The sequence below is a fragment of the Lonchura striata genome, chromosome 22, assembly GCF_050655825.1.
Source record: "Lonchura striata isolate lonStrDom1 chromosome 22, ASM5065582v1, whole genome shotgun sequence".
NCBI lineage: Eukaryota > Metazoa > Chordata > Aves > Passeriformes > Estrildidae > Lonchura > Lonchura striata.
In genome coordinates, this window is record NC_140724.1 from 1,710,001 (window position 1) to 1,733,886 (window position 23,886).

General features: G+C 48.9%; 1 protein-coding gene across 3 annotated transcripts; it reads right to left on the bottom strand.

Moving 5' to 3' along the window:
* Window positions 1–120: 120 nt before the first annotated feature.
* LOC110473400 (disintegrin and metalloproteinase domain-containing protein 9) lies at window positions 121–23,382 on the bottom strand. 3 transcript variants are annotated; one of them, XM_021535893.4, is made up of 22 exons: window positions 23,161–23,382; window positions 16,269–16,366; window positions 15,710–15,774; window positions 14,617–14,695; window positions 13,068–13,144; window positions 12,159–12,348; window positions 11,341–11,406; window positions 10,854–10,925; window positions 10,120–10,289; window positions 9,713–9,794; window positions 8,820–8,953; window positions 8,448–8,619; window positions 8,238–8,330; window positions 7,744–7,939; window positions 7,151–7,256; window positions 6,541–6,724; window positions 5,829–5,909; window positions 5,248–5,353; window positions 4,149–4,287; window positions 3,566–3,668; window positions 2,877–3,004; window positions 121–2,189 (listed from the first exon to the last, which is right to left on the bottom strand). In XM_021535893.4, the coding sequence occupies exons 1-22, from the start codon at window positions 23,273–23,275 to the stop codon at window positions 2,075–2,077; spliced, it is 2,571 nt and encodes an 856-aa protein (XP_021391568.1). In that variant the 5' UTR covers window positions 23,276–23,382; the 3' UTR covers window positions 121–2,074. The 3 variants fall into 3 exon arrangements, with proteins under 3 accessions (XP_021391568.1, XP_085415256.1, XP_085415255.1); XM_085559130.1 differs by lacking the exon at window positions 13,068–13,144 and having other exon boundaries at window positions 23,161–23,337; XM_085559129.1 differs by lacking the exons at window positions 13,068–13,144; window positions 15,710–15,774; window positions 23,161–23,382 and adding an exon at window positions 16,852–22,644.
* Between the last annotated feature and the right edge of the window lie 504 nt (window positions 23,383–23,886).

Genomic DNA, 23,886 nt, shown 5'->3' on the forward strand with positions numbered 1-23,886 from the left:
GTGGCATTGCACAAAGTGGCCCCATGGCCGGCCAGTAACGGCCCCAGCAGTAACGGCCCCACAGGTAACAGCCCCACCGGCAACAGCTCCACCCCTCAAAGCAGAGGCCGAGGCAGAGACTTGTACAAAACTGGCATCTTTATTGCTTGTTGGGTCTGTACAAAGGGGCCGGGAACAGCCCTTGGGCCAGAGACCAGCGCGGGGCCGGCTGCAGAGGCGGACACGGCTCCTGACCTGCCCGGGACAGGCATCCGTACACTTCACAAAAGAAAGTCAGTAGTCATCTTCAGTATTCAACACCAAAAACTGGAGCCATTTCCTGTCCTTGGGATCGCTTCTCAAACACACGTCCCTACCCTCTGCACTGCGGCCATTCCAACGCGCACACCGGGAGTACAAAAACTCTTTGTCTAGTGAAGGCACCATTTTCAGCATAGTTTAGCTCACACACACAGCATGTCACACACAGTTAAGTACATCTCTCTGGATGACTTCATTCCCTGGATCCCCTCCTCTTTCCCCACCCTCTGACCAGGGCTGGAGATGGGCTGTATCCAGCTGCAGAGCTCATTGTGACAGACCGAGAGACAGCCTGCTCAGGCAGAGCAGGACACAGAAACACAATTAGGAAGTAATTGATTATCTTGGAACAAAGAGGAGACCCCCCCACCAGTACAGTTGGTGAAATTCTAGGTGACATTTTACAGATTTTAATAGTGTTATCTTAATCTAAGTTTATGGGAAACCACAGGAGTTCAAGTATTTTATTACTGCGCACGCTATATATATATTTATGTATGTATATACAGAGGAAAAGATTATTTTTTGGCAATATTAGGGGGATTTTGCAGATTGAGCTGTGCTTGTATCGAGCACAGAGTGAAACAGCCCAGCACACTCTTCAGCACTTATCTTGCTTTTAGCAAGTTTGTGCAATAGAACTTCACTTTTATCAAGTTGTGCAATAGATTTCTATTTGTGACCACAACATCCAGCTTCTACCCACAGCACCACTGGATCAGGATCTACAGCTCCCTCTCCCAGCACAGTGGATGCTGAGCACCTCTGCTCAGGAGGCGTTCCAAAATCCAGTCTAGCCCATGGTACAGGAGCAGAGGGCAGTCTAGTCTGACACACAGTAGCCCAGAAGCATCCTGACTGACACTACAAGGGCTTGGCTCTTAAAGACAGGGTGCATCAATCACCAGGCTCCCATTTAAAGTGCTCAGAGAAGCTCTGGTAGTCCAGGCAGAGACACTTCCCAGTGTTTTGCAGGGACTGCTGCTGTCTTTAGACCTGAATAAAAACCTAACAGCAGCCCCCATTTTTTAAAACCAGAATATGGTTGTGTCTTCTCGTACCTTTATCTTCACTGCCCATCCATGTATTAGTGGGAATTAGTACAGGAGTCTCGTTTAGCCACTCTCTAATTAAAAAGCATTAAACTCAGTGCTCCTATAGCACAGCTTATTGTCAGTCAGCATGGAGTTAAGAATTTAAGTGCATTATTATGCATCTATAAACATATACACATGCATAAACATGTTTAAAATCTCTCTTCCTGAAAAAGTCCTCTGAGACATCATTCCATTTATGCCATTAAGGTGTACATGGGAAACACTTTCCAGTCCATGCAGAGTAACTGTAAATTAACTGACCAGCTCTCCTTGCTTTGCAAACGAGTTACTCCAATTCCTCACTGCACAGTCAGAGAGACAACAATAAATTGGACAATTTCCTTACCAGGGCTCATGGCAGAAGTGGGGAAACCCAAACCCACATGCTGGATTTCAGGACTATTTCCCTGCAGGCTGCTTGCTGCACTCCTGCTGCCAGCCTGGCTGCAACGGCAAAGCTTGGCCAGAGGGAGGGACGGGCTGGGTGTTTCAGTCCCTGGAGCTTTGGTCGAGGTATTTATCGAGTGTAACGTTCTACATTCCTGGCCGGGATCTCTCGTTTGCCCTGTCCCAGGCTGCAGAGGGAGGCTGCCCACGGGATGCCAGAAGGGGAACCGCAATTTCAGCTGTGGCAGCCAACAGGTCAGCTCGCACGAAGTCCCCAAGGAAGTTGAAAGCTATTTGGGAGGCAAAGGTGCCGGTCGGGAAGGGAAGTACTGTCCCTGAGGTAAACATTTCTGCTGTGCCGGCGGCGCTCCCTGAGGTACAACCTTCTGCTGCGGGGGCGGGGGCCTGCAAGGGGACACAGGAGGAGCACTCAGTCCACAGCCCTCACACCCAATGCCCAACCACAGCACTGCCCCACCCCGACCTCCACACCACGACTCCTGAACACGCCACGCTCAGAGCGCGCCTTCAATGGCCGGAGATCCTCTGGGAACCGCCATCTGTTGAAACTCCCCTTTTCTCCCAAAATTCTCTGACAGCCCCCACCAACATGAGCTACATTAGGATGCTCCCACTCAGCCCCTGGGCACTTCCTGGTCTGTGTGTGGCACAGTACAGCACTGCATCTCACAACCTCAATTCAAAAGTAAGATGAAAAATACAGGAGAACTTTCTGCTTGAAGTTAAGAGAAATGGTTTTGCACTTGGCCCTAACATTCATAAATCGGCACAATGACAGATTTGTGAGTAATTTGCTTTTAAACTGACTATTTTAACAGGCCTTTCATCCACCTGCTGGGCTAATCTGCCCGCAGAGCTGTGCTCTGAGCCTCGTTCATCACCACGCAGCCGTGACAGCGCAGGACGAATGCGCTGCCTTCCAGGGTGAAGGAGAAACTTCTGCCAGTGAAAAGTCAGCCCCACTCACACACAACATGTGGTGGAACACCCCAGGGCTCCCTGGAGTGACGGCCAGGATAAGAAATCCCATCAGTGCCACTGCCAGTGGGCATCTGCAGTAACTGCACTGACCTGCTGGGCACCCTCTGTGGCTGCTGCACCGGGTACTGCGGTGGGGAGTAGTAGGGCTGGTGGAAAGCCTGCTGAGGGTGCTGGTTAACTGGGTAAGCTGGGACAGGAAAGGTGTTTGGATGCACATCCTGCAAAGAAAATACAAAGAGAATGTTGACCAATTGCACATAGGGTACCAAAATATTTGTGTCACTAAATAAGTGGCGTTCAAGAACACTTGCAAACCAGCAATGTCAGAGGTGCTCTTTCCTCTGAGAAACTCAGTAGGAAGAAGCAACAGCAGTCTGTTGGATTTTGGAAAACACAGAAAGGCTGATCACAACAGCACTTGGTTTGCTCTGGGAGTGTGCTCTGGCTGGCTGTGGCATTCAGAGGACAACTGCTCTGACAAGGGAGGGATTCTAACGTGGGCTGGGCATCTGTCATGAGGAAAAGGGAGCAGCAAAGCAGGTAAACTAAGCACAGCCTGGGACAACATTTAAACTAAGCACAACTGGGAAACTGAGGAGTCCCCCACCCCCACAACCATCAGGAAACAAATATTCTCTCTGCTTTTTATCAAGGAGAAATATAACTTTCAGAAATTAAGAAGTAACTTTAAAGCATTTATTAGAGCAAAAGTTAGAGCAACTGCCTTAATCTCTTTGGTTGAGTAACAAATAGAGTAAGGGAAAGTAGCTGATTCCTACCATGGGTACAGCTCTCGGAGGATAAGGCATGCCACGGGAGAAGCCTCTCTGCTGGTAGTCCCTGGGTTCAGTGTCTGGCCGAGGAGGAGGTGACTGAAGTGACCTGAAATCCAATAGATATGGACTGTGTGAGCACATAACCCAGACACAGTGACTGTGCAGGCTGTGAGCCCAGGCACTGTGAACCTGAGCTGGATTTATACTATCTTAGCACATATCTAGTGTGAGAAAGATAATATTTACACAAATGTAATAAACAGCAACAACCCTTCTTCTGTTCAAGACTCTGGCAGCTTCCCTTTGCCTCCCTATAAAAAAATGGGACCCAAAGTATAAATCCCTATCAGCAATGCACACGAACAAACGTAACAGTAAAGAGAAAACTCTCTGCTCTCTTGATTTGGGATGGATTTATCTTTTCTGTCATCGCCAGGGGCAAGTTATCTGTGCCACTGGATGCAGGGGCCTTCACCTGACATCCTCGGACTGGGATATGCCTCCACACTTTGGCATTGGCTGGTGTAAACAAACACCATGGACTGTTCCAGGGCAGAGGAAAAGGCAGAAAGGAGGAGGCACTCACGAGTGGCAGCGGGACATCAGCCTCCTGCAGCTCCGCTTCAGCCTGTCCCTCTTTGCAAAGGCCAGAGCAGCAGCCACGAGCAGGGGGAGCACCAGGAAGAAGAACACCAGCAGCCCATTGCGCAGCGAGGTGTCCTTGTCTGGGGGCACAGAGCCACGGAAACAAAATTAGCCTTACGTGGTGTCACCACCACCTGACTCGTAACAGCAAAGAGTATTAGGTAGCAATGGGTCTGTAACTGCTTGCCATCTTTCATAGGAAAAAAACAAAAGAATTCAGTAAGATAGATGCCCAGATAGATCCTTTTCGTTTATCTTTTAGAGCTGATACCCTGGGCTGCACTAGCACAAATCAGGAGACCAGTCGTCATTTTTCATGACTGTAATGTTTCATTATTAAAGATCTTATGAGAGAGGAAAACAGAGCTTTTGCCTTTTGGTCTGATGTTAAATCTACCTCTTCTCCAGCCCCTGTTTGCTGTAAACAAAGAACTTGGGTTCTTAATCCTGACATTTTTATATGCAGCAATTTCTCCCCTGCAGGCTGTACTTAAACAGCCTTTCCCTTTTTCTGTCTGATGATTTGAGGGATCTGCCCGAGCTCCAGTGTGCTTCTCCTGCTATTGCATCAGAATCCCTAGCTTTCCCAAACCCACACCAGCTTATGAAAAACAGTCTTCAAGATCATTTGTGCAGCCCACAGAAGTTACACCAATCCCATCTTTATAAACTCCACATGGAAACAGCCTAAGTTTTCTCCAAATCAGAGCTTTGCTCTGGCTTCCTATTTCACCTTCAAACTGTCAGTGAGTAAAGCAAGCTTCCTAGCTGTGCCTGTTTGCTTTCCCTTCTGCAGGAATCATACTTCCCTTCACTGGGGCTTCCCTTCCCAGCCTGGATACAAAGAGGATCTTTGTTCCAAGAAATCACCTGAACTAAACCAGTCCAGATCCCTACCCCAGAATCCTGAGACAGGAGTGCAACACCTTGAGCAGAAAATGAGTGAAACCCAGCACAGAGCCATGCCCCAAAGTTCACCAACACGTGGGCTGCCCTGGAGCACCCAGCCCCAGCCAGCCCCAGCCCTCACAGCCACTTGCCATTGTACGGAGGGCCACTGTCCACGCTGCCCCCGTAGCCTTTGGAGTCACAGAAAGGAGGGGCCCAGCCAGCTTCACAGTGGCAGTTCCTGTTGTTGTTGCACACCTGTACTCCAAAACACAAATACTCAGTAACTTCCATTTGTGTGCATTTAAATCTGCTTGCAGCAGCCATGACCTGTTCTTACTGCTCAGCCTGGAGAATTTTACCCAGTAACTCCTTAGCCAATTCCAAACAGTCCTTGGCCAGGCATCCCAAGATTTCACATGACTGAGCACACAGAGCTCTGTTCAGGAAGAGTTTCCAAGGATTAGCTATCCCAACAGCTTACACACCATGGCTTTTGCTTGTTTGTTTGTTTGTTTTTTTTTCCTTTGTGAGATGCAGAGCCAAATTTCATTAGCAATACTGGAATTGGGAATTCTTGCCTGGCAGAGAGTTTTGTCAAAGATTTTTTTGACACTGCTACAGGTTCTCTTGCCTAAAGGCACTTCATAGAGAGTTTTACAGTTTCTAAAAAACAGAAAAATAAAGTAATCAATCATAATTTTAAAACTTGCTGCCTCTCTTCCCTGCTTACCCCATGCCCGTGGCACTGCTTCTCCACATCACAGTCATAGTTCAGGACAGAGGCACTCACACACTGGAAGTGCCTGCAGATCTGGGGAATAGAGATGCACGGAGATGAGGGATGATGGCATTTCAGTGCCCCCTTGCCTGCCCAGATGCCTGCTCCTAGCCCACAGCCACACTGCTTGCTGCCACAAAGCCTCGAACACTCTCACTGATAATTCCAAACTCTGCAGAAACTCTATTCCACAAAAAGCCTCTCAGCATGGGGCTGAGCTGGCACTGGAGCCTTTTGTCTCCAGTCTGAATGTAAAGGAACAGCAATTAAATTGTGCCCAGTAAGGACATGTGGAATGCACATTCCTCTGCTAGGGCTAAGCTTCTGCACACTTCAGTTTAGTTGGATTTTAATTGAAAGTTGTCTTCGAGGCATTTGTGTGGGCCTGGCTCTTCTGCTCACTCACAGAGCAAAGATTCTGGCTCTCAACAAACTCAATTCCTTTCGCTTCACCTACAAATGAAAGGCTCATTAAAGGTTTGATGCAGATGCAGTGCAGTACTGGGCAGTGAGGGGCATCAATAGACTAATTTAGTTTCACATTAACTATAGGCATCCAAAAATAATGGTCATAACTATTTATTAAACAGTGCAGCTGAAAATTTTATTCCCATGAATGCCCCAAATTATTACATTAGGATATAATTTTAAAAATTTTAATTACCTTTCCATAACCACACTTGGTGCCTTCATTCACCATTCCTGGGTCCGGGACATCAGAGCCCAGCTGGAAATCCACCCCCCAGCATGTGGTGCCTCTGATGGGAGTCTGGATAATAGCAGGCTTGATTCCAAACACAGGCATGGCTTTCACATTTTCACACTGCAGCTTCCCACACATGGCATTCCTACAACAGCAACACAGGAACGCTGTAGTGACACTTGAATTTATCCTGAGAACCAGACTACCATGTGTTTGATACGATCTTTCTACTGGAAGATGCTACTTGAAAACAAAATTGAGGCAACTTGACAAATAAAACTGAACTGGGCTTCATTCCAGTGCTGCAAGAGTAGTTTATCCCTTCTTTCTGTAAGCTGTTGGAATCTCTACATTAAGGAAAACATTATGATTTGCTTCTCATCTTCCCATATGTGAACACTTAGGGCAAGCACAATCCTTGACAGGAGATGTAGAACATGCTCTCCCCAGCACAGCCCTGCATCCCTCCCCTGTGCACCCCCTAAAACATCCCAAACTGACACCACGGCACCCAAATAAAGATTCCCAGCCACATATTTCAGAACTTCCCAACGCACTGGGCTCAACTCACCAGCTGGAACATTTCTTGTAGTCATGGCCATGGAAACCACAGTTGCCAAATCTGTCCCCTTTGGAATTCACTTCAGCAAAGCAAATGTTGGGGGCTGCTTTGGCTTCTGCAAACAACAGCCCATCCCCAGAGAGGAGCCATGTTACCCAGGCACAGAAACATCCCACGCAGGATCTCCTGTACCCCCAGCAACTACCCTGCTACAATAAGTATTTGTCATGCAGCAGCAAGTTTAGGAACTTGGTCAAAACACTAAAGAGGTTAAAATGTCAGGATCACAAGGTTCCAAGTTTAAAAATGGAGAAAAACAGTTACTTCTCCTGAGTCAATTATAGCATTTGAGTTTTCTTTACAGAGCAGAAACCCCACTGTACCAGAAATGGTAAGTGCAACAACATTATGTCCAACACAGAACTAAGTGTAACACAGGAAGAATGCATGACCATGATGCTAAGCCATTACTACCACTGCTTCAAATACTCTGCCAAAGCCAGCTGGTCTCTGTTAGTGACAAGCAAATAAATATATTTCAAATAAACTTAGTGTATTCTTTAGTTACATCTCTTAGACTGTAACACTGTGCCCTTCCTTACTGGAGCCAAAGATGTCCTGGCACTGAGCGTCGTAGTACTGGCACACGCCATTGTAGCAGTAGGCCTCCTGGTTGTGGCAGGGGTGCCCGTTCTGCACCGTGAAGTCTGGCTGGCAGAACTGGGAGCTGCCATTGCAGTACTCCGGGAGGTCACACTCATTGGTGCTGGCCCGACACTCTGTGCCTCCAGGAAGGAGCTGAGGAGAGAGGGGAGGGAAAACTGCATCAGAAGACAGGAACCTCACAGCAGAGACTGGCACTCTGTGCCTCCAGGAAGGAGCTGAGGAGAGAGGGGAGGGAAAACTGCATCAGAAGACAGGAACCTCACAGCAGAGACCAGCGCTGCACCTGACCCACGATATGCCCCAAACAAGGGATTGATCTGAATTCTGGTCTAAAGCCCTTGGACACACAGAACAACTCCCTCTCACAGATGCACTGACTAAGCCAATGTTCTCCTGTTCTCAGCTTCCCAACACCACCACAGTCTCCTACCTGGCAGTTTTTGCAGCAGTCACCATAAGCACATTCAGCACCGGATCGGAGCCTGCAAGTTCCTGGCTCACAGCATGGATCACTTTCACATTCCTGAGGACACAAGGGCTGTGAATGTCACAAAATCTTCCCCTCACTCACAAACAGTCCCCTCTGAGCAGGGGGCACAAGACTGCTCTGGCACTGTGGGGAAAACACACAGCTACAAACCTTTGGTGAGCCACAGTCACACTCCTCCCCAGCATCCACCAGCTTGTTCCCGCAGTATGGGACGCTGTAGGTCTCATCAGGCTTTGGGACATTGAGCAGGCAGCTCCCACCTTTGTTGAGTGTCAGCTTCTCAAAGTCTTCTGCACTGCAACTGCTGAAGTTCCTCGATCCCCTGCAATAGAGAAAATGAGCTGAGCTTTACAGTAAGCCAAGCCAGTATTCCCTGTGTTTGCAGAACAATTTGCTTTCCCTATTACAAGCACAACACAACTCTTTGCAAGGGGCATTTGAAGACAAAAATAATCCATAAAAACAAAGTACATGGATGGGGCACATTGAGCCTTCTTTGCCCTCCCTTGGTCAGCTACTTACGATGCTCCAGAGCTCATAATGCAGCTGCTTGCCCCACAGTGACAGACTCGTTCATCATCGTGGTTCATACCCAGGTTATGGCCGAGCTCGTGAGCCATGATGGATGCAAACATCTGGATGCTGATCCTTCCAAACTGCACAGGAGTGACACAGAGGGCAGTCAGCACAGAGCTTATACTTACAAAGTCAATGTTTACTTCTGTGCCAAGGAGACCCTTCTGCCATTCTGTCTATACGTTATCAGAATTCTCAGACCAACAGGGCCAGATTTCTAACCAAGTGCATGGAATTTGCTTAGCAGTAAGAGCCCTCAGAGAAACCCGTCTGGGACACTACCCAACAACTTCCACTTCCCAGAACAGCTGTAACATTAACACAAAAACTAGAACTCTCCACACCAGCCCAATTCTCCTGAAATGTGCAAATTCCAGTACTTCTGTCACTGGTCCAAAGAAGCCAGACTTCTGGGATTGCGAGTTATCTGAGACCAGCAGCTTGGTTCATTAAGGCTCTGCAGTTCCATATAAAACACACAGTGAACCAGCACTGCTCAGGGAGGTCACAGCTGCAGGTCAAACAGCACAGGATAGATTTGAGAACACCTATAGCTCCCATATACTTTTGAGGCAGAGATGCTTAAAATGACACAGAGAAATCCTCTCTGAGAAATCCTTTTGCATGAGTACTGTACACTGAGCAGAGGAGAAGCTGAGCAGAAGACTACAGAGAAGTTGTGATCCAGATACCCTGGAAGTGTCAGAAATCATTGGGGACAACAAAAGAGCCCCACTGAGACACTTCAGCTTTGTTATGAAAGACTCTGTGCTTCCACGAAGATTTAGAGTGCAAACTCTGTCCTCAATCACATTCAGAGATCACTAAAGAAATCTCACCACGTTAATGCCTCCTGCATGGCTCTTGGAGCACACTGTTCCCACATAGGCCATTCCAGCTGTGCCACCAAAGCCCTTCTTCCTGCAGTCATGAAGAGAAAGGAAAGACCATCATCTGTCTGTACAGACACACACCAATCCTGCCTGTGGGGCACAAATTCTGCTGCTCCAGCTTTCCCAGGCTGACACAGGAGCGCTGCTACTGACCACAAGCACAAATGGCACCAGTCAACCTTCTACTGTCTGCTCAAGACTCCTTTACTCTGTTAATTTAAGCCAAGTGTTTACATAGAAAGTCTCTTCCACACCATCCCTCTGCATATGAAGAGCACAGGCACTACAGCTGGGCTGGGCAGGCAGGAACAGAGTGAACTTCCTGGGAGCAGAGGGAAGGAGCTGGCACTCACAGGACAAACTGGGCGCTGTCGTGCCTCCGCCGCAGGACGAGGTTCTTCTCTCGCCACTGCACGAAATTGGCCAGCACATCCCCAGCCCCCCCGTCCGTGCTGATGATGTTCTCGTGCTTCCAGATCTCCAGACCAACCAGCACAATGCGGATGTTCAGCATAACATACATCTGGGGAGAAAGGGAGGAGAAATCTCCATTAATATCTTCAGACAAAAACAAGTGGCCTGGTTTTACAGACCTTATTGCAAGCATCCATCTTTTCTGTGTGGGTTTGAATTTTTTTTCACAACTAGTACACAACTGGAACCACCAGAATGCATTTTCCCTGTGATTCAGACCTTCATTAGCTACAGGATCAATGCTTAAATGCCACACTGGCTACATTTAAGACAATACCATACAGAAAAACAAAAGTCTCAATTCTGCCAAATATCATGTGAAATAGTGGAGTTACAGATATGCTTTTTCTCTAACTTTTACACACAAGAATTACAATAATTTACAGACACAAGAATTGCAATAATTGCAACAATCTGTCCTGTCACTCACTGGATGTAGCATAGGTTGGAAGAGTCTCCTAAACTAATTCTCAAGGTGGATTAGTGCAGATGAATTTAGAGGAGGAAAAGCTTCCATGGGGATGAATTCCCCAAAGTGGTACCAGAAGAGACCCCAAGGTGGACATTTCCAAAAGGCAGAAGGGCTGCAGCTCACAGCATCCCTCCTACTCACACTGTCAAGGAAGTTTGCCAGCTGCACCATATGTTCTCTTACTTCTGTTTCACTCTTCCCAAAATCTTCAAACTGCAAGACAAAGAAACTTAGCTCCATGAAGAGTAGAGAGAGACAACAGTCAGAAAAAGGAACAAAACATTTTTGCCTGGCTCCAAATCTCCAAGAAGATGCTAATCAAGACAACAACATCTTCACTGCTACTGCTCAGCATTCCAAAGACAACAGCAAATGCAGTTTTTACCATGTGCTTTCCTTACATTAGGAGATTCCTTGCTAATAGAACCTCTCCCTGTCTGATGGCTGACTCCTTTTCTGAGGAAGATTGCACTGCACACATTTATCCATTTCCAGGGTAGCATATCTGCACAACTTGGGTAAGTTATCATGTATTTTTCAGTAATCCATTTGGGAGTAATTAAACCTGACGGCTTTCCAGGCCCTCTCCTGAGGAGAAAAAAAAAGGAAAGCCACACAGAATTCCCACCTTTTCTTTATCCACGACTATGAACAGTTCCACATATCTTGTCTGGTGTAGGACCGCCCTCTTTCTCTGGGAAAAGAAATGTTTTAGACAACTTCAGATTTATTAATTCAAGTGTAAACAAAAAAAAACCCTCATGACATTGTCATATTTCACTTGATACCATCAGTGGTTTGAGACACACCCAAAGCACACTGTGCCAAACCCAAGCAGTGTAATCCAATGCAATGAGAGTCTCTGTGTTTTACACTAAAACTCAGCTGCACAAAGACCTCCCTTGTTTCAAAAGCAAGGGACCTCTGCACAGGTTGTCTTGGAAAGTCACACATTTTGATAAAGAGTCAGAAAGAGTCTACAAGCAAATACCAATGATCTTGACGTGAAACACATTTTTCGTTCTCCTGCTTTCATTTCAATCTTGTTCCTGTACAGACAGTCCTTGAAGGGCAAGGGGGACTTCACACCAAACTCTGTGATGGTGAGGAGGATGGAATAAACATGACAGTGTTCTCCTGGCTCCTGATGGCTCCTGATGCAGGACTTAGTTAACAAGCCTCTCCATGGGGGTCATGTTCTGGCTCTTAGAAGTCTCCCAAAAAAGCTCAGGAAGATTCTCATCAGCTGCCTCATCCTCACTGCCATGTGCAGAAACAGGAGGAGACTATGGCTGCTCTGGGGAAGAAACTGAGTTGTCCTGTAGTGCAAACCCCCCAAATCATAAACCTTTAGGTATGTGCTAAGTCCCAGGAAATCTGATAAGCTGCTTCCACACTCTAAAATGAACTCACAAAACCCCTTATGTGGGACTGGGGAGGACTTACCCGCAGCAGCTGGGTCATACTGGGATGGAGATTTGCCTCTGCATGTTCCCCTTCCTGGCCTTCGGCAGTTACTCCACACGCTGTGGGCTCTTTCTTCACATTATCCAGTCGATATAAAATGTGTTTAGAGCCAGAAGAGGGATCCATGGGCTCAATCCCATAGGTGATATTCCCTATAGTCACCAAACCCCTAAAATAAGGCAGTGTGTAAGACAACTGGCATAGACCACAGAGGACAGTAACTCAGAATTTTTACAGCTAAACAAAGGAACAGTTATTCCTGGATAACCAAAGCCTGCCTATACCTCAGCTCTTGTGAACCAGCACACTTCACTCCAGGCCTGGCAGCAGCCTTTCACTGAGCAGGGCCTTACAAATGCAGGACATTAAATACATCTGTAAGACCCTGCAATGCCCCACGAATTACATCACAGGTCTTAAAACAGAAATGTTTGAGTTCAAATACACTATTGTCACTCTGGTGCCTGACATGGCCCTGCAAAAATCAATGGCACACAATATATGGCAATTAGCCCAAAGTAGAAAATTCCATCAGACTTGATATGCATAAGGTTTAGGGCCAATTTTGTGAAATTTGGAGACTAATGTTCAACATTCCATAGGTACAGTTGTCATGACTACCTGTGCAAGTTAAAAAATAAGCCAAATGTGCATCAAAACCAACTTACTGCATTCCAGTAACAAACTGCAGTAATAACTTATTTGATGGTACTTCAAATATCTGTGAACTCCTGGAATAAAAGATGCCACAGGACAACAGCATCAAGGCAGCTCAGTGCAGCTAGTGACTCCCTGGCTGGCTGAGGCACAATCAAAACCAGCAGAACTGGGTTTTGGGTTCAGCAGCCACAATGTGACAGCAGGGACACAAAGGAGGAGTTGTGCTACCTGAGCCCTGAGCAAGTGCTGACAGCCACCACGGAATCCAGGGTCCCCTCCACGAATCCCTGATAATGGCAGTGATCCTGGGCAGGAAAACAAGGTGCATTACACACGGGTTTCAGGTGTGCCTGCACACCCAGGGCAACCTCTGGTCTGCCACTGACCAGCAGTGATTACAACTCAAGAACTCAAAATGGATTCAGTTAAATTTACCACAGCTGGATTTCTTGACTTGACCTAGGCTATCCCTGTCCTGTTCTGTCCTCCACCCTGCTTCAAATATTTCAGACCAGCCCCTCCCACCAGATTTGGGCCAAATTACTCTTCAGGCTTCTGGCAGAAAGTTCTGGCTTGTCTATCACTTCTCTGTAGCAGGAGGAGGGACAGCAGCTGCTGTGCACCCAGCCAGAGCTGTGCTGCCAGAGCTCTCTGGCTGCACAGTGCAGCCCTGACACACAGGGTGCTCCCACTGCGTACTCTGGACACCCCAATTCTGGAAACTAGACAGGAGGTAGCATGGGGCAAACACACTCCATGTCCTCTGGCAAGGGCATCTTTAGACATTGATATAGGGGTCTATAATACAGAGTCTGTCCCCTGATACTCAGCAAGGAATGCAGAAAGCACAGAGGGCTTGTGCTAATTGTTCAGGGCCAGCGTGACTTCTGTGACCTAATGCTGAAAAAGCACTTTTCCTCTAACCAATCCCTTTTAACTAGGAAGCAAATAGTAATTTGACTCAGGTGCTCTATTTTCAAGAACAAGATCCTATGAATCACGTATGACTAATACTTCCCTTTCAAAGGAACAACACTGATCCCTAAGAGTGAAGCCATTAGGAAAGCTCTCTTGCATTTTGTATCACACAACCTGCTTTCAATTCTACATTTCCAAAGGCAACACGTCAGGCAGCCTGCTTGTACAGAGTGAGGGCTGCAAACATGCTTTCAGTGGAGTAACTCCAGCACTACTCAGATCACATCCCTCTCAAAGGTCCCTCAGCCTTGGTCCGTCCCTTGCAGCTGCTCAGGACTAGCAGAGCAGCCCACCCTGAGGAGTTGTTGGTTCCTAACAGCCAGCCCTGCTGAATGGATGGCCCACAGCTCACAGTGCCTCAGGGACCAGTCTGGAAGCTCACTGTGTGCAAAAGCAAAAGCAAAGCTGCCTGTTCAGCCCCCAGAGCAGCCAGTGTGAGCTCCAGGCCTTGGAGGAAGGCAGGCAAAGGCCAGAAGTGACACCAGCCCTGCACTGGGCTGTGGGACAAGGACAGCAGCACCCCAATGGTGACACCAAGAGCTGAGAGCAGCACTCTCAGAGAGTAGCCTTGTAGAGAGGAGCAGCTTCTAATGAGACAGCAGCCACCTCCACATCAGAAAATACAGGTCTTTCACAGGTTAGAGCCTCATCCAAAATCAAGGACTCTCTCCAGGAAGAGGGCAGTGGGTACTGAAGGGAGCCCAGCAGAAAATAAACTATCCTTTTGTAATCCTTACTCCCTATCCCACAGATGCTCTATTCCAGTCACCCTCGGGGAGAGTATGAATAGAAGTCCTACCTGGACATCTGGATATTCCAATTGCAATTTTCCCTCCTTGTCATAGGTATAAACTGTGAAATCTTTGGGCAGCAGTTCTCTGCAATGAAAGGGGACAAGGAATACAAGAGGAATTTCATGGAATGACTGTGACATTGGAATGGAGTTCTAATCAAAATAGGTTAATTGCAATTAAATAAGGAAAACATTCTAAAATTAACAAAGAAATAGAATATTTTCACAGCAAAATTCAAGAGAGCAGAATGGTAGAACTGGTAATGAAATCAAACTAACCACCTCACCTCAGAGAGTAGAACAAGCAGCAAAACCCATTAAATTGTGCTAAAAGCCTGTTTCCAAGCAGAAAAAAAATCCAGCCCTCAGTCTGCTGCATATGCCTTCTCCTTCCCATACCGAGGAGGAAGTGCATTGGAAAGGTCTCCCACGACTAAGACTGCTGCACCATCCTGGTAATTCCATTGATGTGGAGCAGCTAAATTCCCACGTTTCTGAGGGTCAGGGCCTTGGCAAGTGGCAGCTGGAGTCCCCAAGGGCTTGCACAATTGTGTCTTTATCACAAGGGCAGTGTGGCCAGCAGTGGCCTGGTAAATGACCATGTGCTGGTGCTGCTAGTGACCCTAAAACTCCAGACAGACAGAGTCTGTATCAACTGTGAGGTCTCAGTGTTCAGACCCTGGAGAGAGAGTCCATTTCCTCATTTATTAGTGTCCTTGTGCTACTGAGACAGGAAAAAACACAAAACTAAAACAATAAACAAGATCCAGACAAAAGTGAAAATATTTACTTGAAATACAGTTCAGCTTGTTTATTTTTAGTTGTGAATAGAAAGAGTTGTAGATTCCCTGGGTCTCCTTGGATTAATCTGCAGCTTCCTGCTCTGAAAGGGGTTCCCCAGGGCTGCAGGAATCAAAAAGCATCTCTGGCTGATGGCCAGGACACTAGGACTCAATCTCTCCCCATTTTGCAGAGCTGGGATGTACCTGCACTTCCCACAGAGAACCCCAGGATTCAGAACTCGTGTGGTACGTGCTAGCTTGTCATCTGGACACAACAGTTTGAGCAATTTAATAATTTAAAGAAGTCAATCACTTACTTGTTCTTTTCTAGATGAATGGTGTATTCTTTTCCCTCAATTTTAATAGAATATGACAACTTGTCCTGAATATAAAGAAAGGTGCATTTTACTAAGGTTAATGAATAAAACAGTCTTTGAAACCAACAAAGGTGGATGAGCCTGAAATTTCTTTTATAATTGTCCCTGCCTCAAGAACCTAGCATCCCTTCCTGTGTGACTGGGGAAAAGTCCCGTGAAAGAAATGGTTTCAAAATAGAACTGTGGTTTTCTTGTTCTTTCCTTCTAAAACTTCCAAGTCAGAGCCAGAAAAGGACAACACAGTTATTTTACTGATCATGATGCAAGTTTCACACCCAGATCAAAAATCCACTGCAGCAACTCATGACCTCTGGAGGAGGGAGGTACTCCTGTCCCTCAGCTGCCAGCAGTGCCAGAGGTGATGCCCTCTGTAAGGACAGACATTTCCCTGCTGCCAGGTGAATCCAGCAGCCTCCCACGGGCATTTCAGGTCACTTTTGGGTGGACTTTATTTGGAAGTAGACACTAAACTGAAGATGTGTCTTGGACTGCCCAGTACCTGTATGGAGGAGCTGTTGGAAGCCTCTCGTCGCTCTCTGCCCAATCTCTGTGGAGTTACAACTTCGTAGGAAGTGAGCAGGGAAATCTCCTGGAAGCCTAGAAAGCAGAACAGAAACAGTGGCTAAAGGAACAAAGCAATCAAGAGGATGAAGCACAAGGAAGAAAACACTACTTCAGGAAAAGTCCACAAACAGAAGAGCACAGAGCAAACCGCAGAGCAAGGCACACTTGGATTGCCTTGCAAGGGCCCAGAGAAAACAACACACAAACAGCAGAGGAGACAGCAATTTTTCCAGAAAGCTTCAAATTGAAATCTTCACATTCCAAATACTGTCTTACCTGTACCCATCTCATGCACCACCACTCATCACCAGCAGAATCAGCACTTAAGGCAGGTCAGCAAAGCAAGGACTCACTCAAGGACACCCAGTGTCAAACCAAGAGTCCTGTGCTGCAAAGCTGCAGAACTGCCCTGTGCAGCCTCTCTCAAGGAGCTCCAGCAGCTCCTGCTTTTCCCCATGGCACATCTCAGCCTCACATCCTGGCCCTTCCCCATGCCACAGCACAGCCAAACTCCTGACCTGAGGCTGGCGCTACTCCTCATTATGCTGTTCGAGAGCTCTCAAGGGCCTCATCAAAACAACTGATGTGAGACAAATCCCTGCAACAAAGAAGCTGTCACAGATCCCTTTATATATTACTTGCATATGCAACATCAGACAGATCCCCTGAACCAAACAAATCCACAGTCCAAGCTCCCTTTATCAGATTTTGAAATTTGTTTTATATTAACTATGTAAACAACAATACATTGTGCATGCAAATTACTTTTCCCATCAGTGGTGGCATCTGCTGGTGCCTGGCTCGCAGCTGCTCACCCAGGAAGCAGGAGGTTGGCCAAGCCAGATCACAGGCAGTATCCAGAGAAATAGTTTTCCTGGCTCATGGCAAGAGAATCAATGAGCTCATCAGAGGAGTCTGAGCTTCCCAACAAAGGCAGGGGGAAGGGAACAGTTATCCTCACTGCCTCCAGAAATAATCACCACATCTGGGGCAGGTGAGCAAGTGTTTGGTGTCCAAGAGCCTCCAAAATCTCTCAAGTGGGACTGAGATGCTGCATCCAGTTAAAACCAGCCCCTCTGAGCACACAAAAACTCACACTCCATCTCCAAAGGGCCTTTGGCTTCTCTAAGTTGCAGGACAGCACTGTGAGCTCAAAGCCTCTATGAGAGGCCCGCTCCATCCTATGGAAAATGGGCAGGCCTTAAATGCCAGGGGTTCCCCAGAAAGCTGCAGTGACATTCAGGCTACTTCAGATATCTCCCCCTCCTCTTCCCATCCCTGGCAAGCTGGCACACATCATCATCACCTTGGGTGAGCACTCAAAAAGGCATCCCAAGGGAAAAGCAAGTCCCTTCCACATTCTTCCCACCACAATCCCTGAAGAACAAGCCATCAGATCACTCCCAGCTTCGCTCCTGTCACAGCACACGTGGCCATGGCAGGAGGCCTCAGAAGCACTGCACTGTCCTGGTCTGCCACACAGCATTTCTGTCACCCGAGCACAGGCACAGCCCCACTGCTTCTCAGGAACTCACACAGGGCACAGACTGCAGAGAACTTCCATTACTATGCTGTTTGCAGACAAAAGGTATTAAAAAAGCAGAGATAAAATTCCTGAAAACAGCCCCTGACATTCACTGGCTACAGAACACAGTGTCAGTACCTCCCTAGCCTGAAAACAAGGGAGGGAAGGGCTGCTTCCTTCCCTGGAATGAACCACCAAAAGCACAAACTGCAGCAATCACTTCTGCCCATTTGTCATGCCCAACCACACACTGGTACCAGCCCCGAGCCCCTGCAGGGCTGCACTTGCTCCCTCCCCACGGCCCTTCCCACCCACAGCACTGGGGCCAGGCTCTCGAGGCACAGGTCACACAGACAGCAGCACACAGCCAGCCTTGGCACTGCTGCAATACCACACGCTTGGACGCAGAAAACAAGTAAGTGAATCATCACATGAAGCAGAACTGGGAGGGATTTCTGGGAAGAGGATTCTCTTAGAGCAACAGCACTAAAAGTGGCCACTTTTCAAGTCTCTGAATGCTCTGACAGTTCTCTCCCCACCTTCTGCCCTCCTTCCCATCCTTCAACACCCCCAGTTTGGGAGGTGATGGGAGTGGGAGTTGCAAGCAGGTATGTCCCTGGCACTGCCCCTCACTTCCCAAATAACCTGTTTCCATGCCAAGTGCCCTGTGCAGCATTTCACACATCACCAGCAACCCTCAAAGAGGGCACAGAGTAGTTCAACAAAAATCCAACCCAGGTGACAAGTGCAGCCAAGCAGAAAGCCAACCCTGCTCCCACATTTTCCTTCTACAAAGGCCAGGTAGAGTTTGGAATACATTTTTCAGCAAGTTACAGGACTTCTAATCGTCAGGTGCTGGAGCTGTACCACGTCACTGCTGAGGACACGGCATGCTGGTGACCCATTTCCGGGCTGAGATTTTGTTTCCGATCAGAGGAACACAACTGCATCCATGACTATATTTATCTCATCTTATCTCATTAAAGGCTGCCATTAATTACCAAGCATTGGAGACAACCAGGAAGATGTGATTCATCTTCCCCACCCCAAATCCACCATAGGAATTCCATGCATGCTCCACGGCATGTGGGAGCTTGAAAATCACTGGAACACATCACAGCCATAACGATTCTCCAGACACTGAGGGAAGCTCTAGGGCTGTTCAGGTGTTCTGGAGGTGCCTGACAGGTAAGATCTGCATTCAGCAAAGGTCAGACTGCAACCCCTGTCTTGCTAGACCTTGGCATGCCCGTGGGTCATTGTGTCAGTTACAGAATCGCAGCACACAGCTACATCCACCCCCACACTCACACTTCCCCTCAATTATCATCCTTCCTGAGCTGTGACTCCTGCCCAAGCCTAGCAACGGAAGGTCAAAGATACACTCTTCAATGGAAGAAAAAAAACTAAAAAGGGGAAAGTTCAGACTATGGCCTGTTACACCACAAAAGCTAATTTCATAAAAACAAGCTCATCAGCATGTGAGCAGGTCAGCTGCTAATACCAAAACTCATTAACTGTGGTTATCATCAATTGATTACAATTAATAGCTGAGGTCAGCTGCACGAGTCATTCCACACTTTGGCAGGGACTGCCCACCAGAAGTGCCAAAAGCATTACACAGCCATGCAGCCCCCCAGGTCCAGGCAGGACCAGTTCCACATGAAGCATCTCCACTGAGCATCCCCCATCCCCAACAATCAGCTCCTTGTGCTTCAAGCTGCACCTCTGAGCCCCTGAGGAGGGCAACCATTCACTCCCTTCTCTCTAGCTCCACATCTTTACATTTCCAGCATGCTGTCATACATGCCTCTCCTTTCCTCCAAGTAAGGAGCATCAATATTCAGTATTTCCTTACACTTCTGCCTGTTCATGTCAGGCTGTTCTGGCTCCACTCTCCAGTCAGATACATCTATCCAAAACAGCCCCACAACAGGACACAACAGTGAGGCTTCACACATACCAAGGCACACGTGCTGTGTGTGTTTATGGATCTCCACAGGTTACACTCAAAATAGACAGCACATGTCTGATTCACTTGCCATTTAACCTACCCTGACACTCATTTCCTTTCCTGCCAACATGCTCCTGGCCCCCATTTTTCACCCTCTCATACTTGTACAGAAATTATTTCCACCTCAGTAGAACACTTTGCACCATCCTTTCAAAGCCACTTATTTCTGACAGATACTTCTCTCATGTTCAAATCACTGGGATTGCTATCCCAGTCTTTATGGAGCCTGAATCCCATCTGACTGGGAGGTACCAGCTGCCAGCTCAATCTGCATTCTCCATATCCTATTTTCAGAATCATGCAGGAGTTTGCCAAGCAGTGTCTGAGGAGAAACTTCCATGACCTGGCTTACTTACATATGTCCCCCAAAACAACAGAACCACTGCTGGTGGAGAAAACCATTTTTTTGGTGCACTTGGATTTTGCACTAAGGTCACAACTGAAGTAGGATTTACTCTCTGGAATACTGCAAGCAAAAGCCTCCTTCACTTTCACTACGCAAATATTATTCAAATCCACTTAAAAATGCTTAGAGGTTTATACAAAACACAGAGGTAACAAGTCTTCTTCTAAATGTAGGAATGTTTTCTGTGGAGGCAGCAGTTCAAGCTCCTCCCATACCTCAAACACTAAAGAGTGCTTCAGTGGTGCTTCATCTTTGAAACTCCTGGGAACATCTGGCCAGCTGCTCCTCTACAGGCACCACTCTTTGGGACTTTTCTTTCCATCTCTCCCTCCCCTGCTCTCAGTCTTCAGACATTCTGGTTCTTCTGCTGTGCTGGTGCCTTTTAGGAGGCGGGAAGAGATGACCAGTTATGGCAAGAGAAGCAAATTCCTCTGGACGTATTGCTCACCTGGAATATTTGTATAACATTAAACCTGGCCAGAGCAGTTCATGAAGTTCCTTTCGGTATTTCACTGGGGATGCTGGATGTTGATCAGGTTACGGAGCTCTTCCACAGAAACGTTTCCTAGAAAATTCTTACACCCCTTGCTGAAATCCAGACCTATGCTGTAAGTGTTTCCTGTCTAGACTCTCCCCATTCCTTCTGCCCTTCCTAAAGCCTAATTTGTCTGCAAGACAACAGCTCCCCTTGTTCTACAAAAAGGACAGTCACACGTGCCCACTGGTGCTGTCACAACATCCTCCTGGGGTCACTGGCCCTTCCAGCCACTGCTGCATGCCCATGGGCAGGGGCTGAGCACACTGAACCCACTCACTTCCTCCCCATCTTACCAGCTGTGAACGTCAGCATTGCTTTCTCAGCTGACTCTGTGGGAATCTTCTCTTTGGAGACATCCCTGGCTTTACATCTGGCCACCAAGGGAACTGTGAAATGCACATTCTTACCTCTTTTTTGATTTTTAGCTTGTGAAATAATAATGATCAGGACATAGAGAAACTCTAAAGTCATGGTCCTGACTTTGTTTTTCCAAAAGCAAGGCGTTATAAGAGGCAATGTTGGCTACACTGAAATGTCCTTCCTTGCTTTCCTTTTTACATGGAAGAAATCTCCACAAACCCACTCTTTGAATGATTGTCCCAGATTTACTGCAATATGGGTGAGGCAGTGCTGTATTTTCTGTGATCTGAACAAAAGAATTATCTTAACCAAACACCCTATATCCCCAGAAATTTAAACCCGAGCATTTAGACACTTCAAAAATTGTGGTCAAGCCTGGCCAGAACATCCTGGTGTGTGTATGACACCAAGTACCAAGAAAGGGATGGAGTAGCACAAAGCAGTCTCTGCCTGTGATTTTTTTTTAAATTCATATAGCCAAATCTTGAATGCTTCTATGGACACAAACAGGAGAGGGAAAGCCAGACACACAAATCCCTTAAGGCTACACACCACTATGTGGTTATGGTCATTCAGGAACTTTCAGATAATAGTTTCTGGTAAGACTCCACTTCTGCCTTACCATCCCCACGTGTGTCAAAAGCACTTACATTATAACCCAAGACTTGGAGGTTTCTACCCTCACCTTCTTGCTCATACTCAGGCAAAGGAGGTTCATTATATTTCATGGAAGGTTGGCATTAATAGCTGGGACAGAGAGTTACAAAGGCAAAGAGGAATACTACCATCCACCGTCAGCAACTGGCACCGGTGTTTTGTTCCTACAGGCAGGAACTAAAACCTTTTTCCTCAAAACACCAAGCATCCCACTGGAAGCACAAGCACCTGACATCTCAGAGATACATAATTCCAGACATCGTTCCTTGGCCTTCAGTCAGGCAGCTCCCAATGTGCTGCACCACCTCTCAAATCTGACTTTCACCTCACACAGCTCACACACCCTCCAGCAACAACGCAGCAAGTAAGAGGAAAAGATTCTAGCACAGAATCCCACAGGGAGAGGCACGCACCACAGAAGCACTGTCCTCAGCACGAAGCACCAGTATTAAGTTATATACTCCTCAGCGGGAAGACCTGACTATAAAACCATGCATTAATGACAAACACAAAAGTTTTACACAGTTCACGTGTCCCCTCAGGAGAGGGAAACAATGACAGAGAGGACATTTTAGTCTGTTACATACAGCCTTGAATCAGCACCATAAGAGCCCATAAACAGAACCATTTCAATTCATAAAGAGTCCCTAAGGACAGCAGGGGAACAGGTGCTTAAGAGCCCCCGCAGAACGGCGGCAGTGAGTCCTGCCCTACCTCCCTGGGGACAGCAGCAGGGCGGCTCTGCCCAACAGCCGAGCTCCTGGTGGCCGAGGCCGGGCAGCCCTGCGCCTCTCGGGGCTGTGCCGGGTCTTTGGCTCCCGCTCCGCAAGAGCCGGGGGAGCTCCCGGAGCGCACGGCCGGACCTGACACGGGGAATGGAGGAGCAAAGAGCCGGGGGGACACCCACGAACTCGGGCAGGCGTGACGGGACCCGAGACCACCGCCGGGATCAGCTCCCCGTCTGGAGTCCCACGGTCCCGACACCGGAGCCCCGCTGTCCCGCCGGACCCTCCGCAGCATCCCAGAGCAGGGACGCTGGCCCTGGCGATGCTGGGCAGGGCACAGGTGGTGCTGCCACCCCAGACTCTCCTGCTGGCACCGGGACCGCCGCGGGGCACCCGGGCCAGCGGGCAGGACCCCCGCTCCGGCCGGGCTGTGGGGGGGCTCTGCCCACCGGGCCCCTTCGAGGGCAGGGGAGGGGTGACAAGGAGGGGCCCGACCCTCGGAGGGGACGGGGAAGGGGGAACGGCGCTGTCCGGGAAAGGGAACGGGGGGCCGAGCGGGGTGCGGGCGGCAGGCCCGGCCCGGCCCGCCCCCGCGCACTCACCCGCGGGCTGCCCGGGCGCGGCCGGCGGCGGCAGGAGGAAGATGAGGAAGAGGAGGAAGAGGAGGAGGCGACAGAGGCAGCTCCAGGCCCGGGCCATGACACCCCCTGCCCACATCACCCCTCCCGTGGGGCGCTGGGTCCGGCCGGCGGCCCCGCGGCCTTATGGAGCCGGGCCGGGGCCTGCGCTGCACCGCCCCGGGGCGGAGCCGTGCGCCCGCCCTCCCGCCCCGAGCCCGCCCTCCCGCCCCGAGCCCGCCCTCCCGCCCCGAGCCCGCCCTCCCGCCCCGAGCCCGCCCTCCCGCCCCGAGCCCGCCCCGCACGGCCCGAGCCCTCCCGCCCCGCACGGCCCGAGCCCGCCCCGCACACCCGGCACGGCCCGAGCCCTCCCGCCCCGCACGGCCCGGCACGGCCCGAGCCTGCCCCGCTCGCCCCGCACGGGCCGCCCCGCACAGCCCGGGACTGTCCGGCACGGCCCGAGCCCGCCCGCCCCGGGACCGGGCAGCGGCACCGCCTGGCACGGTCCGGACGGGGGCGGGAAGAGCCTCAGTCTTTCCAGTGCTTTTTTGGTCTAAAACCTCGCAGGTACCAAAAGCGCTGGGGTCCCGAAGGAAACGCCCGCAAAGGGAGCTGGTGTCAGCGCGGACTGCGGCCACCACGGCTCTGCTGGCCTTCCCTGCCAAAAGCTGCGCTGCACACTGCAGCACAGAGCCCTAGAACGTCCTGGGC